Below are 20403 nucleotides of genomic sequence, written 5' to 3'. Positions count from 1 at the left end.
TGAGTTTTCCTGAAACAGAGTTGTATCCAAGTGTTTGTCTTCAATTCCACTGATCCTGTCTTCCACCATTTCAAATCTGCTTCTCAGCCCTTCTGTCACATCGTCCATTTCTGAAATCTTGTTGTTTATCTTTGGGATTTCTAATTGTTTTCTTTGTATAATTTCTAGTTCTGAATTTATTTTGGCACCTTTTTCCTGCATTATTTTCCTGAATTCTTCCAATTTTTTGTCTGTATTCTCCATGAATTTGTCTATTTTTTCCTCATGGTTGTCAGCTTTTTGCCTCAGTTCTTGGAGAATTCTGAGTATTAGAGATTTGAATTCCCTATGAGTTAGTTCTAGTGCATTTTCTTCCAGAGGAGAGTCATCTGTTGTTTTATTTTGGATGCCTACTGGAACCATCCTGTCCTGTTTTTGTAAATGTTTTGTTATTGTCTGCTGTCATCGGGGCATTCAGTAGTTATTTTTATTGTTTATTGATAGTAGATTTGTTTGTTTCATCCCTTTTTTAAAAAAAAATTTGACTATGTCTGAGCAGGCAGACTGTGTGTTCTCTGTTGTTTGCTTATCTGTGGGCACAATACTTTTCACCTCCTTCTCCAACTGGCAGGGTCAGTCACTCAGATATGGTACGGCAGGGCAGGTGTAGCTGAAGAGGAGTTACTGGGATGGCTTGTTTGTGGCACTTACTGCAGCCACCAGAGTGGGTCGGTAATAAGTGCAGGGCAGGTTCCAGTAGGCCGTGCCTATGCTGCTTGGTGGTGTGATGACAAGCGCATGGTGCAGGTAGGCAGGATGCAGCGGGGAGATTGTTATGTGTGGAGCTAAGATGGATATGGAAGAGAGGAGAGAGGAACAGAAGCCAAAAACATACTAACAAACAAAAAAGAATGCTAGGGGAGCTTGCCATTGGAGTGGAGAGATGAGAGACTATGAAATGGCAAAAAACAGAAAGGGGAAGAGGAAGAAAAGAAAAGAATGAATAAATAAGTATCAGAAAGGTTAAAGAACCTCAAAGTTCCCAGGGATCCCACTGGTGCAGCTATGAGGTCTGGGGAAGTCACTCTCAGGTGTTGCAGTATAGCCTGGCTAGAAGGCGTAGAGGTATACAACACCAGGTATTCAGGAAACATAAAGAGAAGGACGATATAGAGAGATGAGGAACTGAGCAATGAAGAAAGTCAAAAAGGCAAAAAGAGGAAAAAGAAAACAAAACAAATTAAAAAAAAAACCCCAACGTAAAAAGAAATGCCCTTAGGGATCCCTATGCACGTTTATGGAAGCCGAAGGGGAGTCTCCCTGCCACTCAGCTCAGCCTGGTCAGAAAGGGCTCCCAACTCAAGAAAAGGAAAAGAAAACAAACAAACAATTCAAAGCAAACAAACTAACAGAAGCCCCAGGATCCCACTGGCGCAGCAGCCCAAACCGGGAAGCAGCTCCACACTCGAACGGAGCTCCGCAGCCCCTCAGGAAGAAGCAAAGATGGCGCATGGAGCCAGGTACTTGAGTGAAGTTAGGGGGAGTTGGCGAGAGGCAAGTAAGAAATCAAAAGAAGCAGAAAAAAAAAAAAAAGCAACACTAGCAGCCGACAAATGGCACTCAGAGAGCCAGCTAGTGCAGGCTGGTGTTTCTGGACAAGAGACCGTGTCCGTGGGAAGCCGAGGGGTCCAAGTGTGGGTGAAGAAGTGTAGAGAGTGGGAAAGCATATATCACAAATTTCTGGAGCTCTGCAGTCCCTCAGGAAGAAGCAAAGATGGTGCACGGAGCAAGGTACTTGAGCGAAAGGAGGGGGAGGTGGGGAGAGGCAAGGAAGAAATAAAAAGAAGCAGAAAAAAAGCAACACCAGCAGCCAACAAATAGCACTCAGAGAGCCACCCATTCAGGGGTGTGGAATCCAAGCAGCTGTTGTTTCCCAGTCAAGAGACTGTGGCCGTAGGAAGCAGAGGAGGCCGAGTCGGGGTGAAGCAGTGTGGGGGGTGGGAAAGTGTATATCGCCAATTACCGGTTGTTTTGTCTACCGCTGGATGCTCCGTGAGGCTGCTTTCTCGTTCCCCCATTTGCTGGTCTCCGATAGGAGTCCAAGATGGTGGATCCTCACTGCATTATCTGGTAGGGGACCTCTGCATGAATCTCTCCTCGCTCTCCGTTCTCTGTCAGTTTTCTCACTCCATTTGGTGCTTGGCTGAGTTCTTTATCTCTTCATTTGATGTTTTAGGGTTTCAGGATTGTTGTATTCTCTGTTTGGCTTAGTTTTTTGGATCTTTGCTGTGGAGGGACAGCTTGGTGCTTCTGCCTAGACTGTCATTTTGCTGGAACTCCTAAGTCAATCTTTTAAAGGGTAATTTTAGATTTTAGATTTATTAGGTACAGTGGGTAAGAAAGTTCAGTGATTCAAACCCACTAGCTGCTCCACAGAAGAAAGATGTGGCAGTCAACTTCCATAAAAATGTACAGCTTTGGAAACACTATGGGACAGTTCTACTCTGTCCTATAGGGTTGTTATGAGTCAAAATTGACTTGGTGATGGCAGGCAAAAACAACCATGAACAGGGAAGTACCAAGACCATTTCAGAAGTTAATCCCAGTAATATCCATTGAACATTGTCTGCGTACAACTGGGATCAAATTCTCATTTGACTAAATTGCATGGATAATAAGAGGTGTAAATTACCTGATTCTTGTTGGGGTATATCCGGTAATTAAGATGAAGGAGGGCCAGAGAAAAAAAATGAAAGCTTTCAAATTGCTGATTTGAGGTGAATATAAAGCAATTTAACTGAGAGCTTCTAAACCATATTTTAAACTGTCCACAGAGTTTAAAGGCTATTTGGCCAATGATTACTGCCATGTATCAGAATATTAATTTGCATGTGCAGTAGTTAAGCATTTGGCTGCTAACCCAAAGGTTGGTAGTTCCAATTCACCAGCCACTCCTTGGAAACCCTATGAGGCAGTTCTCCTTTGTCCTATAGGATCACTGTGAGTCGGAATCAACTTGACAGCAACAGGTTAATAATGGGTGATTCTCATCTCATGGGATATTATTTCAATAGTTTCTATCGTAACTGCATTGAGTTTTTTTCTTATATAATATGTGTCTATCATCTATCTATGTATCTGTATTTATGTATGTATGTATCTACCGTCTGTCTATCGGAAACAAAATGATGGTTGCTTTAAATCATTAAACTTCAAACACCATAAGAATATCTAAATATTACTTATTTCCTACAACATTAACCATACTCCATTATGCCTCTTAATAAATTATTTCAGTTTAAAATCAGTAACATATGTAGACTTAATAAATAAATTGAGAATGCTCACTACAATTGCAATAATTACCTGTATGTAAGGCATGGCATATTGAACATTCCACTGCTAATTTAGTTTTTGCATTTGAGAAATCTTTTGGTATACAATCGTGTTTATCTGTATTTTGTATTTTCATGTGTTGGGGGTTGTTTGGAAGTAGACAAAGAAAGAAGAGTTCTGCATCGGTGAGACAGGGAGGTTAGTTTATAAAGAATTTAAAAAGCATTGATGAATAATGGTAAAAACTGCTTACAAATTAAATTAAGAGCTCGGTTAGAACAGGCAGATTGGCACATGACCAAATTCTGTGCAATCATTTTGTGTCAACATTTGTCCACTTGCCATGACCTGGGATTTTCTAGCTGCATTCCTCTACTAGGAATATTATGAGATGTTTAAATATACATAAAATAAATATGCTATGAAAGTCTCTAGTGTGTGATATAGTGGGGCCTCGAAAACTTTACATAGCAGCAAGGGTAAGAAGTGTAGAATTCAGAAGTTCATGCTCAGCTTTGGAGAATTTAGGAGTCCGTTTTCATTTTAAGTCATTTGCTTGCCTAGGTGATAGGGCTGAGACACAATATACATTTGAATACTTCACTCTGTAAACTATTTTCACAATGCTATGAGTTTCTACTAAAGAATTATTGCATATATTGATATTATCTACTATAAAAAAACATGGTAAAATTCAATCTATTATTAAGATCAACTGAAGCTAAAATATAAACAATCAAGAAGTATTTCAATGTTATAGTACAAGGTCATAAGATGGGAACATTGAAGTCAAATTTATAAAAGTTTTGTTTCAGTGTAAAGAACAAATTTGCATTACTATTTCATAATTACATTTTCTTAAAATGTTGGCATTCATTATTTGAGGATTTGAGTAAAACTGATGATCATCTTTAACTATTTATATACATTGTAAATAATTTTAAATTTGTTAAAAAATCAATTTTCTTTCTTTTTTTATAGACAGAAATTGTTCAGAAATAATTGGCCAATATCAACTACATATCTGTTTCTATGGAAACTGCAGCAATATTACAGTAAACTGTCTAATTTGTGAATACCAAGAACAATTTTCAGGTAAAAAATGCATACATACAGACACACAAATGCTTTAATTTTGTCTTATTCAAAATTTTAAACTTTCAACAAAAATTTTCAACTAAAGTTGAAATATTTATTATTGAAAAATACAATTTTAGAGATTGTATGCTATGAACTTATTTTTATGGATAAGTTTAACAAATCAATGTGGCTAACACAATTAAGTGATTATTCTGCTAAATACTCCTTTTGTCACATGGACTCTTGTTGACATATATTTTTCATCATAAGAATAAAATACATTTTGTTCTAAGTACTAAAACACTTTTAGGATTATAGTAGTCCCACCCTATCCAAGGTCTCACTTTCTTTAGTTTCAGTTACCCAGGGTCAACCGTGGTCCAAAAATGTTAAATGAGTAGCGTGATGAAATCTCGTTCTGTCCTGCTCCATCCTGCCTGGAGACCACATTGACGTAACTTTTATTATAATTGTTCTATTTTATTATTAGATTGTTTATTATTAGATTTAAAATTGTTCTAATTTCATTATAAAATTACATTTTCTCAACATGTATTTTATTATTAGTTGTTTATCTCTTACTATACCTAATTTATAAATTAAACTTTATCACAGGTATGTGTGTATAGGACAAAACATAGTATATATAGGACTTGGTACTATCCGTGGTTTCAGGCATCCACGGGGGTCTTGTAATGTATCCCTCATGGATAGGGGTGATTATTGTATATATTTTGCACGTAACTTGCATATCTACCTTATTTCTTTTAGATAACATATCATCACACAGACATTTCTTTCTCTGAAGAGCAAAATATTTTTTTTATTTCTTCCCAAATGACTGTAAAAAAGTGAAATGAAATAAATCATTGTTTAAACCAATAGTTTCTTAATTATTAGCTGAAAGTATAACCATTGAAAGTATGCTTCATTCCCATCTCCTCTTTGAACTCTTTTGCAGTTTTCTATCTTCTTGATAGAAATGCAGCTCAACCTCAGTATAGCTGTCCCTCTTCAAAATGTCTCTAAGTAGTAGTGTCTCCAGCCACAATTAGATACCTAAAGACTCCTTTTGTGGAGGTGAAACAAAATATGCATATCTTTCAAACCCTAGGGAATAACCTCTCAGTGTTTCAATTGCAGACACTTTCACTTGACTGAGGTAAGGGAGATTTGAAATTTTGGGATAGTATCCTGACCACTTCCCCATAATATATAAAATCAGGCAATAAGAACTCTAATAAGGAGCCCTGGTGGCACAGCGGTTAAACACTCAGCTGCTAACCAAAAGTTTGGTGGCTGGAACCCACCAGACACTCCTCAGGAGAAAGATGTGGCAGTCTGCTTCCGCAGATTACAGCCTTGGAAACCTTATGAGGAAGTTGTGCTCTGTCCTATAGGGTTGCTATGAGTTGGAATTGAGTCCATGGTAGTGGTTTTTTTTTTTTTTTTTTTTTTTTTGAGTTTTAAGAACTCCAGCAACTCTCTTCAAAGAACTTTCTCTTTAGGTATTTTTCCCGCAAGTCTTTTACATCTTTGAAATAGGTAATGAGCTGGTTTGAGAAGTTTGAGAAGTTTTACATTTTCTTATCATATACTGCATACGAATTGTAACCATACAATTTATTTTCCAAGCCATGACAATTTTTAGCGAAAGGGTTGACTTTATTTTGATTTAATGAATTGGTTAGAAAAACAGTTAAATCACTATTAGAGTTAACTGATTATATATTTGAAGTCCATGATGTTACTAATATCAAGCTGACATCTTTTAACTATATGTGAAGTTCTGCTAATGGAGCCAACACATTTACAACTATCACATTACTTTTTTGAATGTACAGAGAAACTTACAATAGGAAATGAAAGAAATAATTATGGGACAGTCATTTAACCTAAATGAAAAGGCATACTTTACAGAGTAATATGTAAGAATATCTTGTAGATCTGCACGTGTTAACTTATTATCATCAGGCAGTCTTCTCAAATAATTATTAACATTATAGTAGATGTGCATGGTTCTTCAACAAATGTATACCTTCTGGTTTTCATCTTGTCAGTGATATTAATACTCCTGTGGAGAATGGTTAATAGTGACAAACTGTATATTTATCATCAACTTTTAGGGAAACACAAATTCAAAACAGAATTTTTTTATTAAAAATGAAAATTATTTTTTGAACTTATTACATTAAAATATTGTATAATAGGAACTAAGCATCAGTGTATAATAAACTGACATTTTAGCAATATTCAATCTTCTACCTTATGATCGTAAACTGGTGTCGTCTTGGGCAAACTAAAATGAAGACGCTATTAAATGGTTTAGTAACTATTCAAATGGAATAATTTTGGGTGCCTGTTGCATTATTCTGGGACTTGAAAAGTTTAGCCAAAAATGATACCGAGAACATCACATTTAAAACCCTGTAAAGTCTGTTTATATACCATCTATTCATCATCTATGTACCCACCAATCTGGAGTCCCTGGGTAGTACAAATTGTTAATGTGCTTGGCTTCTAACAGAAAGATTGATCTGTGCCCACCTAGAGGCACCTTGGAAGAAAGGCCTGGGAATCTACTTCCAAAAAATCAGCCATTTGAAAGCCCTATGGAGCACAGTTCTACTCTGACACACATGGCGTCACCATGAGTTGGAGTTGACTCAACAACAATTGATGGTAGTCATGGATCTATTAATCTATCTATTGTATACATATTGTATGTTTCATGATAGATATCTTCAAAAATCTTAAGAAACAAGTCTATGTATAATATTTTTGCTCATTATGCTAAACTGTGAATATTAGTATATATATCTAATATATAAAACTGTTTTCATAAATAAGTTGAGATTGCAGTGTTCCAATGGCAAATCAAAAGTTTAGAAACATTGTAATTACAATCCCTTATTAATCAATAATTATTACATAAATTAGACTGTGTGTCAAATTGGCATCGTTCTGGAGAATTTTGGAACTCATATGTTTTGGGATGTTATGGCTATCATGCCAGAACCAGTTATAATAATCTACACCAAACACAAGTTTAAATTAAGACTGGAAAGACACAAGATATAAAGTACACCATTCTTATGTGAAAACTAGTGAGTCTTTAGAAAAATAAATCTTTATTTTTTGACACTTGAAAATATTGATAAATACAATATGAATAAGAATAATTAGCCATGAGGTCAAACTGTGATCTCTGACATTGTAGAAATAAAATTAAGAATGAAAGGTCTAATCTAAAACAGTATGAAAATATATTGTTCATTGTCATTCCAAATTTTAATATGTTACACTAGATTTATGTATCTGATTTGCAGTGATCTACCCTAAATTTGTAACTTCAAAGGGTTTACTTCCAAAAAAATTAACAAGTTATATTTTCTTTTAATTAATTCTCGCCTAAATTCTTGCATTACAATCCTTGTATTAAAATTCTCACTGTATAAATGGCCAACTCATGACATTTATTTTCAAAATTTTTCAAATATGAGTTTGATGTAGGAACAAGTCTTAGTTTAGATCTACTTAAAGCTACAAAAAGAAATTTTCATTTCAAGACTCGAGAAGGTTTGTATACAAGTCACATTGGGATCTCTGTACCCAAGAAGAGTGATTGGAGGAATGAGCAATTTTCAGAGTGTGGTCACCTCAGATATCATTCAGACAAATAACAAGAGACCCAATCTGGCCAGTGGAGAATACTATAATTATTTTAGTTATCATTTTAAAACACAAGGTAAGCAGATATTTTTCATAGATTTACATTTCTCCATAGTGGACATCTCCATTTGCACAACCCCATTCATGGGTAGAATTTATGGAGAACAGTATTTTGTCTTTGGGAAAGAAAGATGGAAGGAGCTAATAGGATATAACTTTCTTCATTTTTAATAATTGAAATTTACTCCTACTTTGAGACTCAATTCTGATAGAGGTAGAAAATTAATCTTAGTCAATTCAACCTCACCTCTCACTCCTACCATGCAGAGAATTGAACAGGTCCTTGTTCTCATGAGTGTAATTTTTAAAATATTGTGAGTAGTTAATCGTTTTGCATAGCCCATAGCCACACTACATGTACAATCAACTACAGGGCTTAGCATTCATAAAATCTGGACTTATAATTAGAACAAATGTTTATACGAGTTAATCCAATACATTTTATGATGTATATAATTTTTAAGGCATTGAATTAGTATTGAACAGGAAAGAGTTCATGTATTTTTACTTTGGATTGTTATTATTTTTATATTACCAAACCTCATTTTCTATTGTTTTTCTTCCTGATTCTCTGATCGTTATCAGCACTGATGGTGACCTACAGTTCTAACCTCAGCATAATCCACATTAATATAACAGTAAAGAGCAAATGCTCTGGATCCAGTTACTAATAGGAATGATTTCCTTTGCTATACTTCTATCTGATAAAGAATTGAAACTTCTTCTTCACCTTCTTATTAGGTATCCATTGTGATAAATCCTCTTGTTTGATTGGCAAGGAAAAATGCATTTAAGTGTTCCCCACACCACTGTAAATTGCCTCAAGTGTTGAAATACCTATCAAGAATCTCATACACAGTTCACATTTATTAAATAGCAATTATGGATAATTATGAAATCTGAGGATGTTAATGAGATTATGTTTTGTTTATGTTGAGGAATGAGAGTTTAAATTGATTTAAAAAATGAAAGAACTTAAATGCTCAACAATCTACCTATCTATCTACCTACCTATCTATTATCTATGTAGCTACCTACCTATCTGTATGAGCCAATTTAGATGTCCTTTTTTATTATTCAGTAAATAGTTTACCAAATAATAAAAAGGAAGAAATGTATTCTATGGGAAAATATTAAATGAGGTAGGAAGGATCAAAAGAAGATGGAAGGAATACACAGAGTCACTGTACCACAAAGAATTGGTTTACATTCAGCTATTTCAGGAGGTAGTATATGATAAAGAATCGATGGCACTGAAGGAAGAGGTCCAAGCCGTACTTGAATGCACTGGAGAAAAACAAGGCTCCAGGAATACCACCTGAAATGTTTCAACAATCAGATGCAGCACTGGAAGCTCTCAAGCTCTATGCCAAGAAATTTGGAAGACAGCTACCTGGCCAACGACTAGAAGAGATCCATATTTGCACCTATTCCAAAGAAAGGTGATCCAACAGAATGTGGAAATTATCGAACAATATCTTTAATATCACACACAAATAAAATTTTGCTGAAAATCTTCCAAAAGCAGTTGCAGCAACATTGACAGGGAAGTGCCAGAAATTCAAGCCAGATTCAGAAGAGAATGTGGAACGAGGGATATCATTGCTGATGTCAGATGGATCTTGACTGAAAGAAGAGAATACTAGAAAGATGTTTATCTGTGTCTTACTGACTATGCAATGGCATTTGACTGTGTGGATCATAAACTGCGGATAACATTGAGAAGAATGGGAATTCCAGAACACTTAATTGTGCTCATGAGGAAGCTGTACATAGAACGAGGCAGTCCTTTGAACAGAACAAGGGGATACTGCATGGTTTAAAATCAGGAAAGGTGTGTATCAGGGCTGAATCTTTTCACCATAGTTATTCAATCTGAATGCTGCGCAAATGGTCAGAGAAGTTGGACAATATGAAGAAGAACACGGCATCACGATTGGAAGAAGACTCATTAACAACCTGTGGTATGCAGATGACACAGGCTTGCTTGCTGAAAGTGAAGAGGACTTGAAGCACTTACTGATGTAGATCAAAGACTACTGCCTTTAGTGTGGATTACAGCTCAACATAAAACAAAAATCCTCATGACTAGACCAATCAGCTACATCATGATAAATGATTAAAAGATTGAAGTTGTCAAGGATGTCATTTTACTTGGATCCACAATCAACACTCATGGAAGCAGTGGTATAGAAATCAAACAGCTTATTTTATTGAGCATATCTGCTGCAAAAGACCTCTTTGAAAGTGTTGAAAAGCAAAGATGTCACCTTGAACACTAAGGTGCACCTGCCCTAAGCCATGGTGTTTTCAGTTGTCTCATAAGCATGAGAAAGCTGGAAAATGAATAAAGAAGACTGAAGAAGAACTGACACCTTTGAATTATAGTGTTTGTGAGGAATATTGACTATACCATAGACTGCCAAAAGAAAGAACAATTGCGTCTTGGAAGAAGTGTAGCCAGAATTCTCCTTAGAAGCGAGACAGGCAAGACTTCATCTCACATACTTTGGACATGTTGTCAGGAGGGACCAGTCCCTGGAGAAGGACATCAAGCTTTGTTAAGTAGAGGATCAGTGAAAAAGAGGGAGACCCTCAACAAGATGGATTGACACACAGGCTGCAACAAAATTCCATCTGCAATCTCCGCCATCGTTTCTTTCATCGAGGCCATATTTTTCAACTAGCACTCCTTCTTTATTTCCAACTTTCACACTCCACATCACCAGTAGTTATCAATACATCCTGACTGCATGTTCAATCAGTTTCAGACTGCAGAAATTGATAAAAATCTTCAGTTTCTTCATCTTTGGCCCTAGTGGTTGGTGAGTAAATTTGATTAATAGTCTTATTAACTGGTCTTCCTTGTAGGTGTATGGATATTTTCCTACCACCGACAGCCTTTTACTTCAGTATAGATCTTGAAACGTTCTTATTGACGATGAATGCAATGCCACTCCTCCTCAAGTCGTCATTCCTGGCATAGTAGACCATATGATCGTCTGATTCAAAATGGCCAATATCAATCCATTTCAGCTCACTAATGCCTAGGATATTGATGTTTATGCATTCTGTTTCATTTTTGACAATTTCCAATTATTTTCCTATATTCATAATTTGTACATTCCATGTTCCAATTATTAATGGCTGTTTTCAGCTATTTCTTTTTGTTTTGAGTCTCATTTTTTTCTCTCCATTTACTGTTAGTATATGAAAATAATATTGAATTTGTATGACCTTGTACCCTGAGACCTTACTAAATTCTTTTTTTTTGGTTCTATTTTTTCCAGGGGTGGGGTGAAGATTCCTCAGGATTTTCTGTGTAAACAATTTTATTGTCTGCGAATAAAGTTATTTTTATATATTCCTTTCTAATTTAAAATCTTTGATTTTAATCTAATTTAAAATCTTTGATTTTATTTGATTGTCTTATTGCACTGTACAGGACTTGCAATACAATGTTTAATAATAAAGGGGACAGCTTCACTTTTTCCTGAACTTTGGGGAGAAACAGTCAAGAATTTGCCATTAAGTAAAGTGTTAGTTGTAGTGTTTTATACATGTTCTTTATCAAATGAAGAAAGTTTCTTTTCATTCATAATTTTTTGAGATTTTTAATATAATTTATCATGAATTTTGTCAAATACTTTTTATCTGCATCTATCGAGATGATTTTATGACATTTCTCTTTATTCAGTTTATTATAGCTTCAAATCTAAACCAGTCTTGTGATCTTTTGATAAATATTACATAGTAAATTATTCTTTTTATCTAATTTTGGATTTGTTATTTCTTAAAGAAGTTTTCTTAACCTATACTCATGTAGGATATTGTTCTATAGTTTTCTGTAATGTTTTTGTCTGGTTGTGGTGTAATGATTAGGCTTGACTCTGCTTTTTGAAATAACATTGTGCAAGTTTGGTAGTATTTTATTCCATATAAATGATGGAGTTTATCAGTGAAATCACCTTGCTCAGAAATACTTTTTGTTTGAATTTTTGGTAAAAATTCATTTACCTTTACAGATATAGGGACAATTTACATTTTCCAATTCTTTTTGTTCAGACTTGGCAAAGTTTTAAATTTCAAAGTGTCTATTTCACATCACTTGTTGAATATTTGATATAAAATTCATAAAATTATCTTTTTGCTCTTTTATATCTGTAGGATAAGAAATAACTTCCATTCTTACATTCCTGATATGGTAATTTTTTTTCTCTTTTCTCCTTAATCAATCAGTACAGGATTTCATCGGTATTGTTTTTTTAAATACACAAAATTTTGCCTACTGTTTGTATTGTATATATTTTTCTCTTCTTTCTATTTCTATTTCATTGATTTCTCTTTCTTATTATTTACTTCTTTCTACTTATTTTGGGTTTAATTTACTCATCATTTTATGGCTTTAAAACAGAGCCTTAGTTCATTGATTTGATATATTTTTCACTAGCCTTCATTGTTTCTCATGAAAAGTCAGTCATCATATGTATTATTGTTTATTTATGACTAATATGTCCTTTTTCTTGGATTGATTTAATAATTTTATACATTCATTATTGATTATGATGTGCCTAGCAGTGACTTTCTTTGTATCTATCCTCCTTGGAGATTACCTAGCTTCTTGAATTGGATTTATAAGGTGATATTTTTCACTAAATTTTGGAAGTTTTAGATGATTATTTTAATGATATTTTTTACAGCCAAATTATTTCTTTCCTTCTGAGACTCCAATTATGCATATGGTAGACTCATTATTTTCCTACTGGTCACTGAGGGCCTGATCATTTTATTTTAATCATTTTTTTCCCTCTCTCAGTTTTTCAGATTAGATAATTCGTCTTGATCAATATTTGAGGTTACTGATGCTTTTTTCAACCAAATACTCTATGATTTTCAGTGTATCCATTGAATCTTTCATTTTTTTACATTTTCCTTTCAGTCCTTAAATATATCATAGCTGCTTTAACCTACTTGTCTTTCAATTCCAAGCTCTGAATCATCTGTGGTTCTATTTCTATGGTTCCTTCTTCTTTTTTTTTTTCTTCTGACAATGGGTTGCATATTCCTCTTTCTTCTCATATTATGTAAGTTTCAATTTTGTATTGAACATTGTATGAGAGTGATAAAATGTGGAGATTCTGAATTCTGTTCTCTTCTTTGGAAGACTTGGTTTTTTTTCTAACATGTGATTAAATTACTTGCTGATCAGCTTAAAGTTTAGAATCAGTGTTAGTTTTTGTTAGGACAGGTCTGTGAAAATCCTGTGGTGTTTATCTAGCCCATCTAACTGGACAGAATTTAAACACCAAACTCATATCTGGGGTTGGCAGCAGTTGAAATCTCCTCACAATCGTCTCAGCCTTTCAAATGTTGATTTCTACTTGACTCCTGAAGTCTCAGCTATGCATGTATGGTTGACTAGTTAGCTAAGGTTTTGAATAGAGTGTATGGCCAGTTTTGGGGCTCTCTCTGTTGTGTCTCTATCCTTTCTGTGATTATTCCTTCTTGATTTTCAGCTTTTCTGGTACTCTCAAATTCTGTTCTCTGACATCCCAAACCATCCTGAATCTGTCTCTCTGTTTGCATTTTAGCTGCCCAGGCAAATTGCAGAATATCCTTTGATAAAAGTCATATAAATTGAATCTCACAGTCCCCTTTCTTTCTCTCAAGAGTCAGATCTCCTCTGGTTCTGTTTGATTTTGATCACTCTTCAAGGGATGAAAGTAGTATTTTTTTTGTGTGTTTTTGTAGAGAGTTTTAAATTGTTTTGTGAGAGGGTTCATCTAAAAAAAGCTACTCCACCACTAAAACAATCAGAAATGTCAATATTGTTCTTTCTCTCTCTCTCTCTCTTTTTTTTTTTCTATCTCTAGAAGTTTTCTCTGTTTACGGTTGAAATAGGCAAAGTGACCCTGAACAGGGTCATTCATGTAGAAACTTGTAATTTTGGACATCTAACTAAAATGAGGAGCCCTGGTGGTGCAGTGGTTAATGAAGTGTGTATAATTAGTGGTAAAGATAAACTTCTAGCAAAGTAGTTCTGATTGCATTTAACTTATTTTGGTAATTATTATAAAATGCGGTTCACAGCTATAAACGAGGCAGCTTCAGTAAATACAGCACTAAGAATGGGTCAACTTTTGGGAAAAGAGAGTTGGGCAGCAATGGTAAATACATTATGTGCTTCTTTAAATATTATATACAGTGTTACCAACTTAAATTTCCAAATATACCTTTTTAAGGTTATTCTCTCAAAATCCTCTAAATACTGTCCTATTCTTATGTTACATAGTGGAAAGACTATGAACTTTAGAGTTATATATGTTTGGTTATAAGACTTTATAACATTTATATTCACATTCTAGTTCATCTAATCTTCAGTTACTTCCTCTACAACATGAAATAAATAAAGCTCATACTGTTTTTCTTATGGTAAGTAATTTCTCCCTGCATGTACTGTGAAATGAATAAGATGAGAAGCACAACATAGATGTGGGTAATAGCATTGCCTTTGGAGTTAGGCAGAATGTGTTCCAAGACCATCTCTACAACTCCCTGGGTATCTGAACATTAGCATATTATGTAAATTCTCTAATTCCTTATCTCTAAAATTGTGAGAGTTAACAATACTCAAGTCATTGCTTTTTCTGAGGATTAAATGAAATAATCTAAGTACTTAGTAAAATGACAGATATATGGTAAACATTCAGTTAATTTTATCTCTCTTTCCACTTGTTATTTTTGGCATAATTCCTTATTTAATGTTTATTTATTCCATTTTGCTAATGCAGTCATACCTAAAATTTCTTTTTTTTTAGCATTCAAGTGTCTCTGTAAAATAGACTTCTATCTACTTTTATTAAATTATTTCTTAATATTTCCCCAAACTGATCATCTTCTCTAATCAAATAGTTCTACTGTATTTGCATTAGAACAAGCCATACAGATGCGCGTTTCCCTTGCTGTTGCTCATGTTTTATACTTGTTCTAAAATGAAATCTCCCTTGCTTTCTTTTACTTCCCCAAATCTGCCTCATTTACTCCTTCTACTGATTTATAAACTCCTTGACAACAAAGTGTATGATCTAGCCAAATTTATAGCCCTATCTTGTATCAAATATAAGGTATTGAATAAATGTTTGGAAATAAAGACAGTAAAAGATAGTGGGGCTGTTCTTAATCCTAGAGGAATCTCAAAGTATTATGATTCTCTTCTGACATATGTATTATACAGTAAGTATTAAGCAATTTTTTTTTATCCTGAGTCACAAGGTTATATTTAAATATTGTAGATTTTTGTTGCCATATATAGAAAGAAACAAAAACACTGATTTCTCTATATGTTCAATTAGAACACTGGAAAAATATTGAAAAAAAGCAGGCCATATGTTAAAAATGAAATTTATGGTTTTAATATAAATGACCATGTGGAAATTATGAATACCTGCTCATCTTTTTTCTCAGAGTGTGTACAATTTTCATAACTAACTACAAAAATTACATGATTGCTTTTTTGTTTTTAAAGTGAAAAAAGTGTAATGACTGCTTTTAGCCTTGTAATATTGAACGCACCAATGCTTCCTCTTGCATAATGTTGAATTGGCTATCATTGGTGACAGATGTTCTATAAACTGCAATAACACTGCTTATATAATTGTGATAATTTTCCACTTCTGATTTGTCAGTTTCAGTGACTTAAAAATCACTTGATGACTGCCTGAAAATGACTGACATTTTTCCTATATTAAGTAATTTCTTCTGGTAAAGTGTAAGTCTTTTGATGACTTCTTTAATTCTGTTGAAGTCTGCATATTTTCATTCTTTGCTTAGCAAAATGGGTGTGACAATTTATAGAATTCCATTGCAGGAACATCTCTCTAATTACTCCATCTTGGTATTTTGAAATGTGTTTTATGGGGAAAATCCATAAACTTATTTTTTAGATACAGGAACATTTTTGAACATATGGCTTCAAATATTATTTAACACAAAAACTTGAAAATGAAAATCTAGAAAGTTTAATTTAACACGTTTTGCATTTATTTTCAGATATATTTAGTATTCTGTTGTGTTGGTCGATGACTAAACGATACTACAGTTTCAGATGTTAGCTAAGAAAACACTACACTAGAATTACTGAAGCATCATCATAAACATACCTTTAAAAAGATTTGATCTTCCTTGATTTTTTATATGCTGGTTTTATTATAACCCGTTGCCATCGAGTGGATTCCAACTCACAGTGACCCTATAGGACAGAGTGGAACTGCCCCATAGGGTTTCCAAGGAGCAGCTGGTGGATTCGAACTGACAACCTCTTAACCCCTTTGGTTAGCAGCTTAGGTTTTATTATACTTATAAAAATTTCAAATTTTGTCAACAGATTTCATAATGACTAGGCTTATTTTAACAAACCAATCAACGCAGTGTTATAAGATTCAGAAATAGTTTAATAAAAGGCCTGAGGTAATAGAGGTAGAAGAGCATTTCCTGACTTAAGACAAATGTTTATAAATGAGTTATATTTTTCCATCCCCAATTTTTTTCACAATGCATTGTAATTTTCCATCAAGCTAAAAGCAAATTTAAAAATAATCAGAGAGAATAAGTTAAATTAAAACGTACACTTGTCATATCAGTATGAGAAATCAACTGAATAAGTTTAGAAAGTAATTCCTTTTTATGTCACTTATGCATTGAATTTGAATCTGTTGTTATCTGTTTGTCTACCTAACTATGACAGATTTTCTCTGATGACATGAAGTACTTCAGCTCACACCTTGTAATCAAGAACACCTTTCACAGAGTTCATTCTGTTATCTAAAACAAATAACAGGCATCATGGCAGACGAGCATACCATTTGGTGTTTATAGGCCAAGGTTCCACTTGAGACACAGGTTTGCAAGGAATGGAAGCTTCTCTAATCACATCTTGCCTGCTTCTCAGGATGCAACTATTCCTACAGGATAGAAATCCTCATATTTTTCTCCTGACAACATTGTTCCTTAATTTGCTGCTGTTAGTAGACATCATACTTGTATAATGAAGAATTTCATTTGATATGGTAAGAGCTATAGAGCAAACATCACTTTTAGCTTACTGAATTTAATGTAATCAATTCTATAACATTCCTTGTTAATTATTATTGTCTGAGACTAGGATACAGTATTTGAATAAATTAACTTGCTCTTTAAAGAGATAACTGGAAGAAGATTTTTTTTTAATAGAGAGGCAGGGAACTGAAATTTATAAACTAAGCATAAACTTTAAGTATGGTATATCAAAATGTCACATATTATTTCATAGATAAGACACTGTCACAGTTCAATCAAATCCTGATCAAATCTCAGATGTTAATTTCAAAATATTGTGGGTTTTTTTTTTTTCTTTTCAGCAATTTCATGGAAAATTCATTATCTGACAACTAATTAATTAAAGGAGTTCTGGTAGCACAGTGGTTAAGAGCTCAGCTGCTGACCAAAAGGTCAGCAGTTTGAATCCAGTAGCCTCCCTTGGAAACCATTTAGGCCAGTTCTACTCTGTCCTATAGGGTCACTATGAGTCGTAATTGACTCGACAGCAATGGTTTTTTTTTTTTTTTTTTTTAATTTTATCAACTAAATGTAAAATTTGTTTTAAACATTGTTTGCCTTACAGAATTCTGATCCTGTAGCATTATTTATAAATTTAGCTCTGTAATCTTGAGTTTTCAGGAGTTTATTTTAGAACTTTGAAACATATTTACTGAATACACTCATTCCTCCATTGGATGTATGTAAAGAAAACTGAGGGCAGAAATACTGGATATAATCAGTATTGACTAACTGAAAAGAGGCATTATTTTTATCTCATCTATTAGCAGTTTGTTTTTGCCACCAAAACCGAAAATTACCACCTAATGTTTTGAGGGTCAGTTTAGAAACACCACTTATTTTTCAGGATCTTCATCTTCGAGGAGTATGAAAGACACATTCCAGTGTGTCTCATGCTTTCCTTCAAAGTATATGGAAATTGATATCACTTTAGGTTGTAGCCAAAAAATGTATTCCTGTTTTTGTTATTAAGTGGGAAATGTGAATTAAAATAAGATATATGGTAAATAAGTGCAACTGTCTACATTTAAGCTATCCATGGATCAGATTACTGTTTAAAGCATAGCATAATTCAAGAAAATTTCTTCCATCATTTGGGCCTTATATTTCATTTCTGATTAGGTTCATTTAGAACTAAAATGCTGAGGGAAATTTTACAAAATATGGATTTTAAAGTAGATACTCTTTTTTTTTTAAACTTGAGTTAGAATTTTATTTAAAGGAATGGTGTAGATATTTATTCCTTTACAATGATTCTTTTTTTTTTATTATAGTACTTTAGTTAAAGATTTACAGGACAAATACTTTATCATTAAACAGTTAATACACATGTGGTTTTATGACAATGGTTAACAACCCCACAACATGTCAACACTGTCCCTTCTCAACCTTGGATTCCCTATTACCAGCTTTCCTGTTTCCTTCTGCCTTCTAGTCCTTGTCCCTGTACTGTTGTGCCCCATTAGTCTCATTTTGTTTTATGGGGCTGTCTAATTAAAGTAGATATTCTAAAGTGGAAAAGTGACATGACAATGCTACTCTACTTTGTGGGCAAAATGTTCTAAGATATTTTATTAGAAATAGAAGAGTAATTTATATAATCACATGATTTCCATTGTAAACAAGAATACGAAAGTTCTGTGATCCTAAGACTAGAGAGAAAAAATCAGTCAACTTGTATTTTCCATAGAATTTTATTTTATAATCAGGAATATTTTACTTTATATTTCCTCTAGCTTCAGAGTTAATAGGACTGTATTCTGATTGTTTTTTTATCCTTAGATTAATATCTTTCTGAATCACTGTAGACTTTAACGTAAATTGTTGTTGTTAGTTGCCATCTAGTTGGTTCCAACACATAACAACCTTAAGTATAATATACCAAAGTTTGTCCAGTCCTGTGCCATCTTCATGATCTTTGATAGGTTTGGGCCTACTGTTGTGGCTATTGTGTCAGTCTATACTATGGAGAGTTTCTTTCCCTTTCACTGACCCTCTATTTTGCCAGCTATGATGTACTTTTCTAGAAATTTGTCTTTCCTGATGACGAGTCCAGAGTAAGCGAGCTGAAGTCTCACTATCATCACTTCTAAAAAGCATTCCGGTTGTATTTTTTCTAGGATTGATTTGTTAGTTCTTCTGGAAGTCCACAATATATTCAATATTCTCTGCTAGCACTACAGTTTAAATGCATCTATTCTTCTCTCTCACTTTTTCATTGTCTAGCTTTCACATGTATATGAGGCTATTGAGAAGACCATGGCTTGTCTCAGGCACACCTTAGTTACAATGATATAAAAGCAGAAGCTAGTAAAGCGCTGATGCAAAAAGAAAATTGTCCAGGACTTGAAAACCAAAATTTTGCTTTGTTATATTTTGGTTTGGTTATTGTTGTTTTTGTTTCTTTAAGAATAAACACAAAACACAGAAGAAAACATTCTTTGATGGTTAGGAGGGTGGGGAGGGATGGAGAGGGTTAATTACTAACTAGATAGTAGACAAGAATTATCTTCGGTGAAGGGAAGGACAGCACACACTACGGGGAAGTCAGCACAACTGGAGTAAACCAAAGCTAAGACGTTTCCTGAATACCAACCAAACACTTCAAGGGACTGAGTAGCAGGGGTGGGGGTCTGGGGACCATGATTTCAGGGGACATCTAGGTCAATTGGCATAACAAATTTTATTAAGAAAATGTTCTGCATCCTAGTTTGGTGAGTTGTGTCTGGGGTCTTAAAAGCTAACAAGCAGCCATCTAAGATCCATCAATTGGTCCTAACCCACCTAGAGTAAAGGAGAATGAAGAACACAAAGTCACAGGGAAAGTATTAGCCCAAGAGACAAAAAGGGTCACATGAACCAGAGATTGCATCAGCTTGAGACCAGAAGAACTAGATATTGCGTGGCTACCACCAATGACTGCCCTGACAGGGAACACAACAGAGAGTCCCTGTTGGAGCTGGAGAAAAGTGGGGTGCAGAACTCAAATTCTGGTAAAAAGACCAGACTTAATGGACTGACTGAGACTGGAGGAACACCAGAAAGCATGGCCCCTGCATTCTCTGTCAACCCAGAACTAAAACCTTTCCTGAGGCCAACTCTGCAGACAAAGATTAGACTGGACTATGGGACATAAAATGGTACTTGTGAAGAGTGTGCTTCTTAGCTCAAGTAGATACATGA

At 34.3% G+C, this 20403-nt stretch overlaps 1 protein-coding gene across 1 annotated transcript in view; it reads left to right on the top strand.

The window, feature by feature from the left end:
* Positions 1 to 20403, top strand: part of EYS (eyes shut homolog) — a 1981143-nt gene that overhangs the window by 8961 nt on the left and 1951779 nt on the right. The window contains 1 exon segment of the mRNA XM_012556965.2: positions 4297 to 4410. Within this exon segment, the coding sequence (XP_012412419.2) occupies positions 4297 to 4410 (114 nt within the window).

Source organism: Trichechus manatus, unplaced genomic scaffold, assembly GCF_000243295.1.
Source record: "Trichechus manatus latirostris isolate Lorelei unplaced genomic scaffold, TriManLat1.0 scaffold00083, whole genome shotgun sequence".
NCBI lineage: Eukaryota > Metazoa > Chordata > Mammalia > Sirenia > Trichechidae > Trichechus > Trichechus manatus.
The sequence above is the reverse complement of the archived record's forward strand: the minus strand, read 5'-3'. Positions and strand labels throughout refer to the sequence as shown.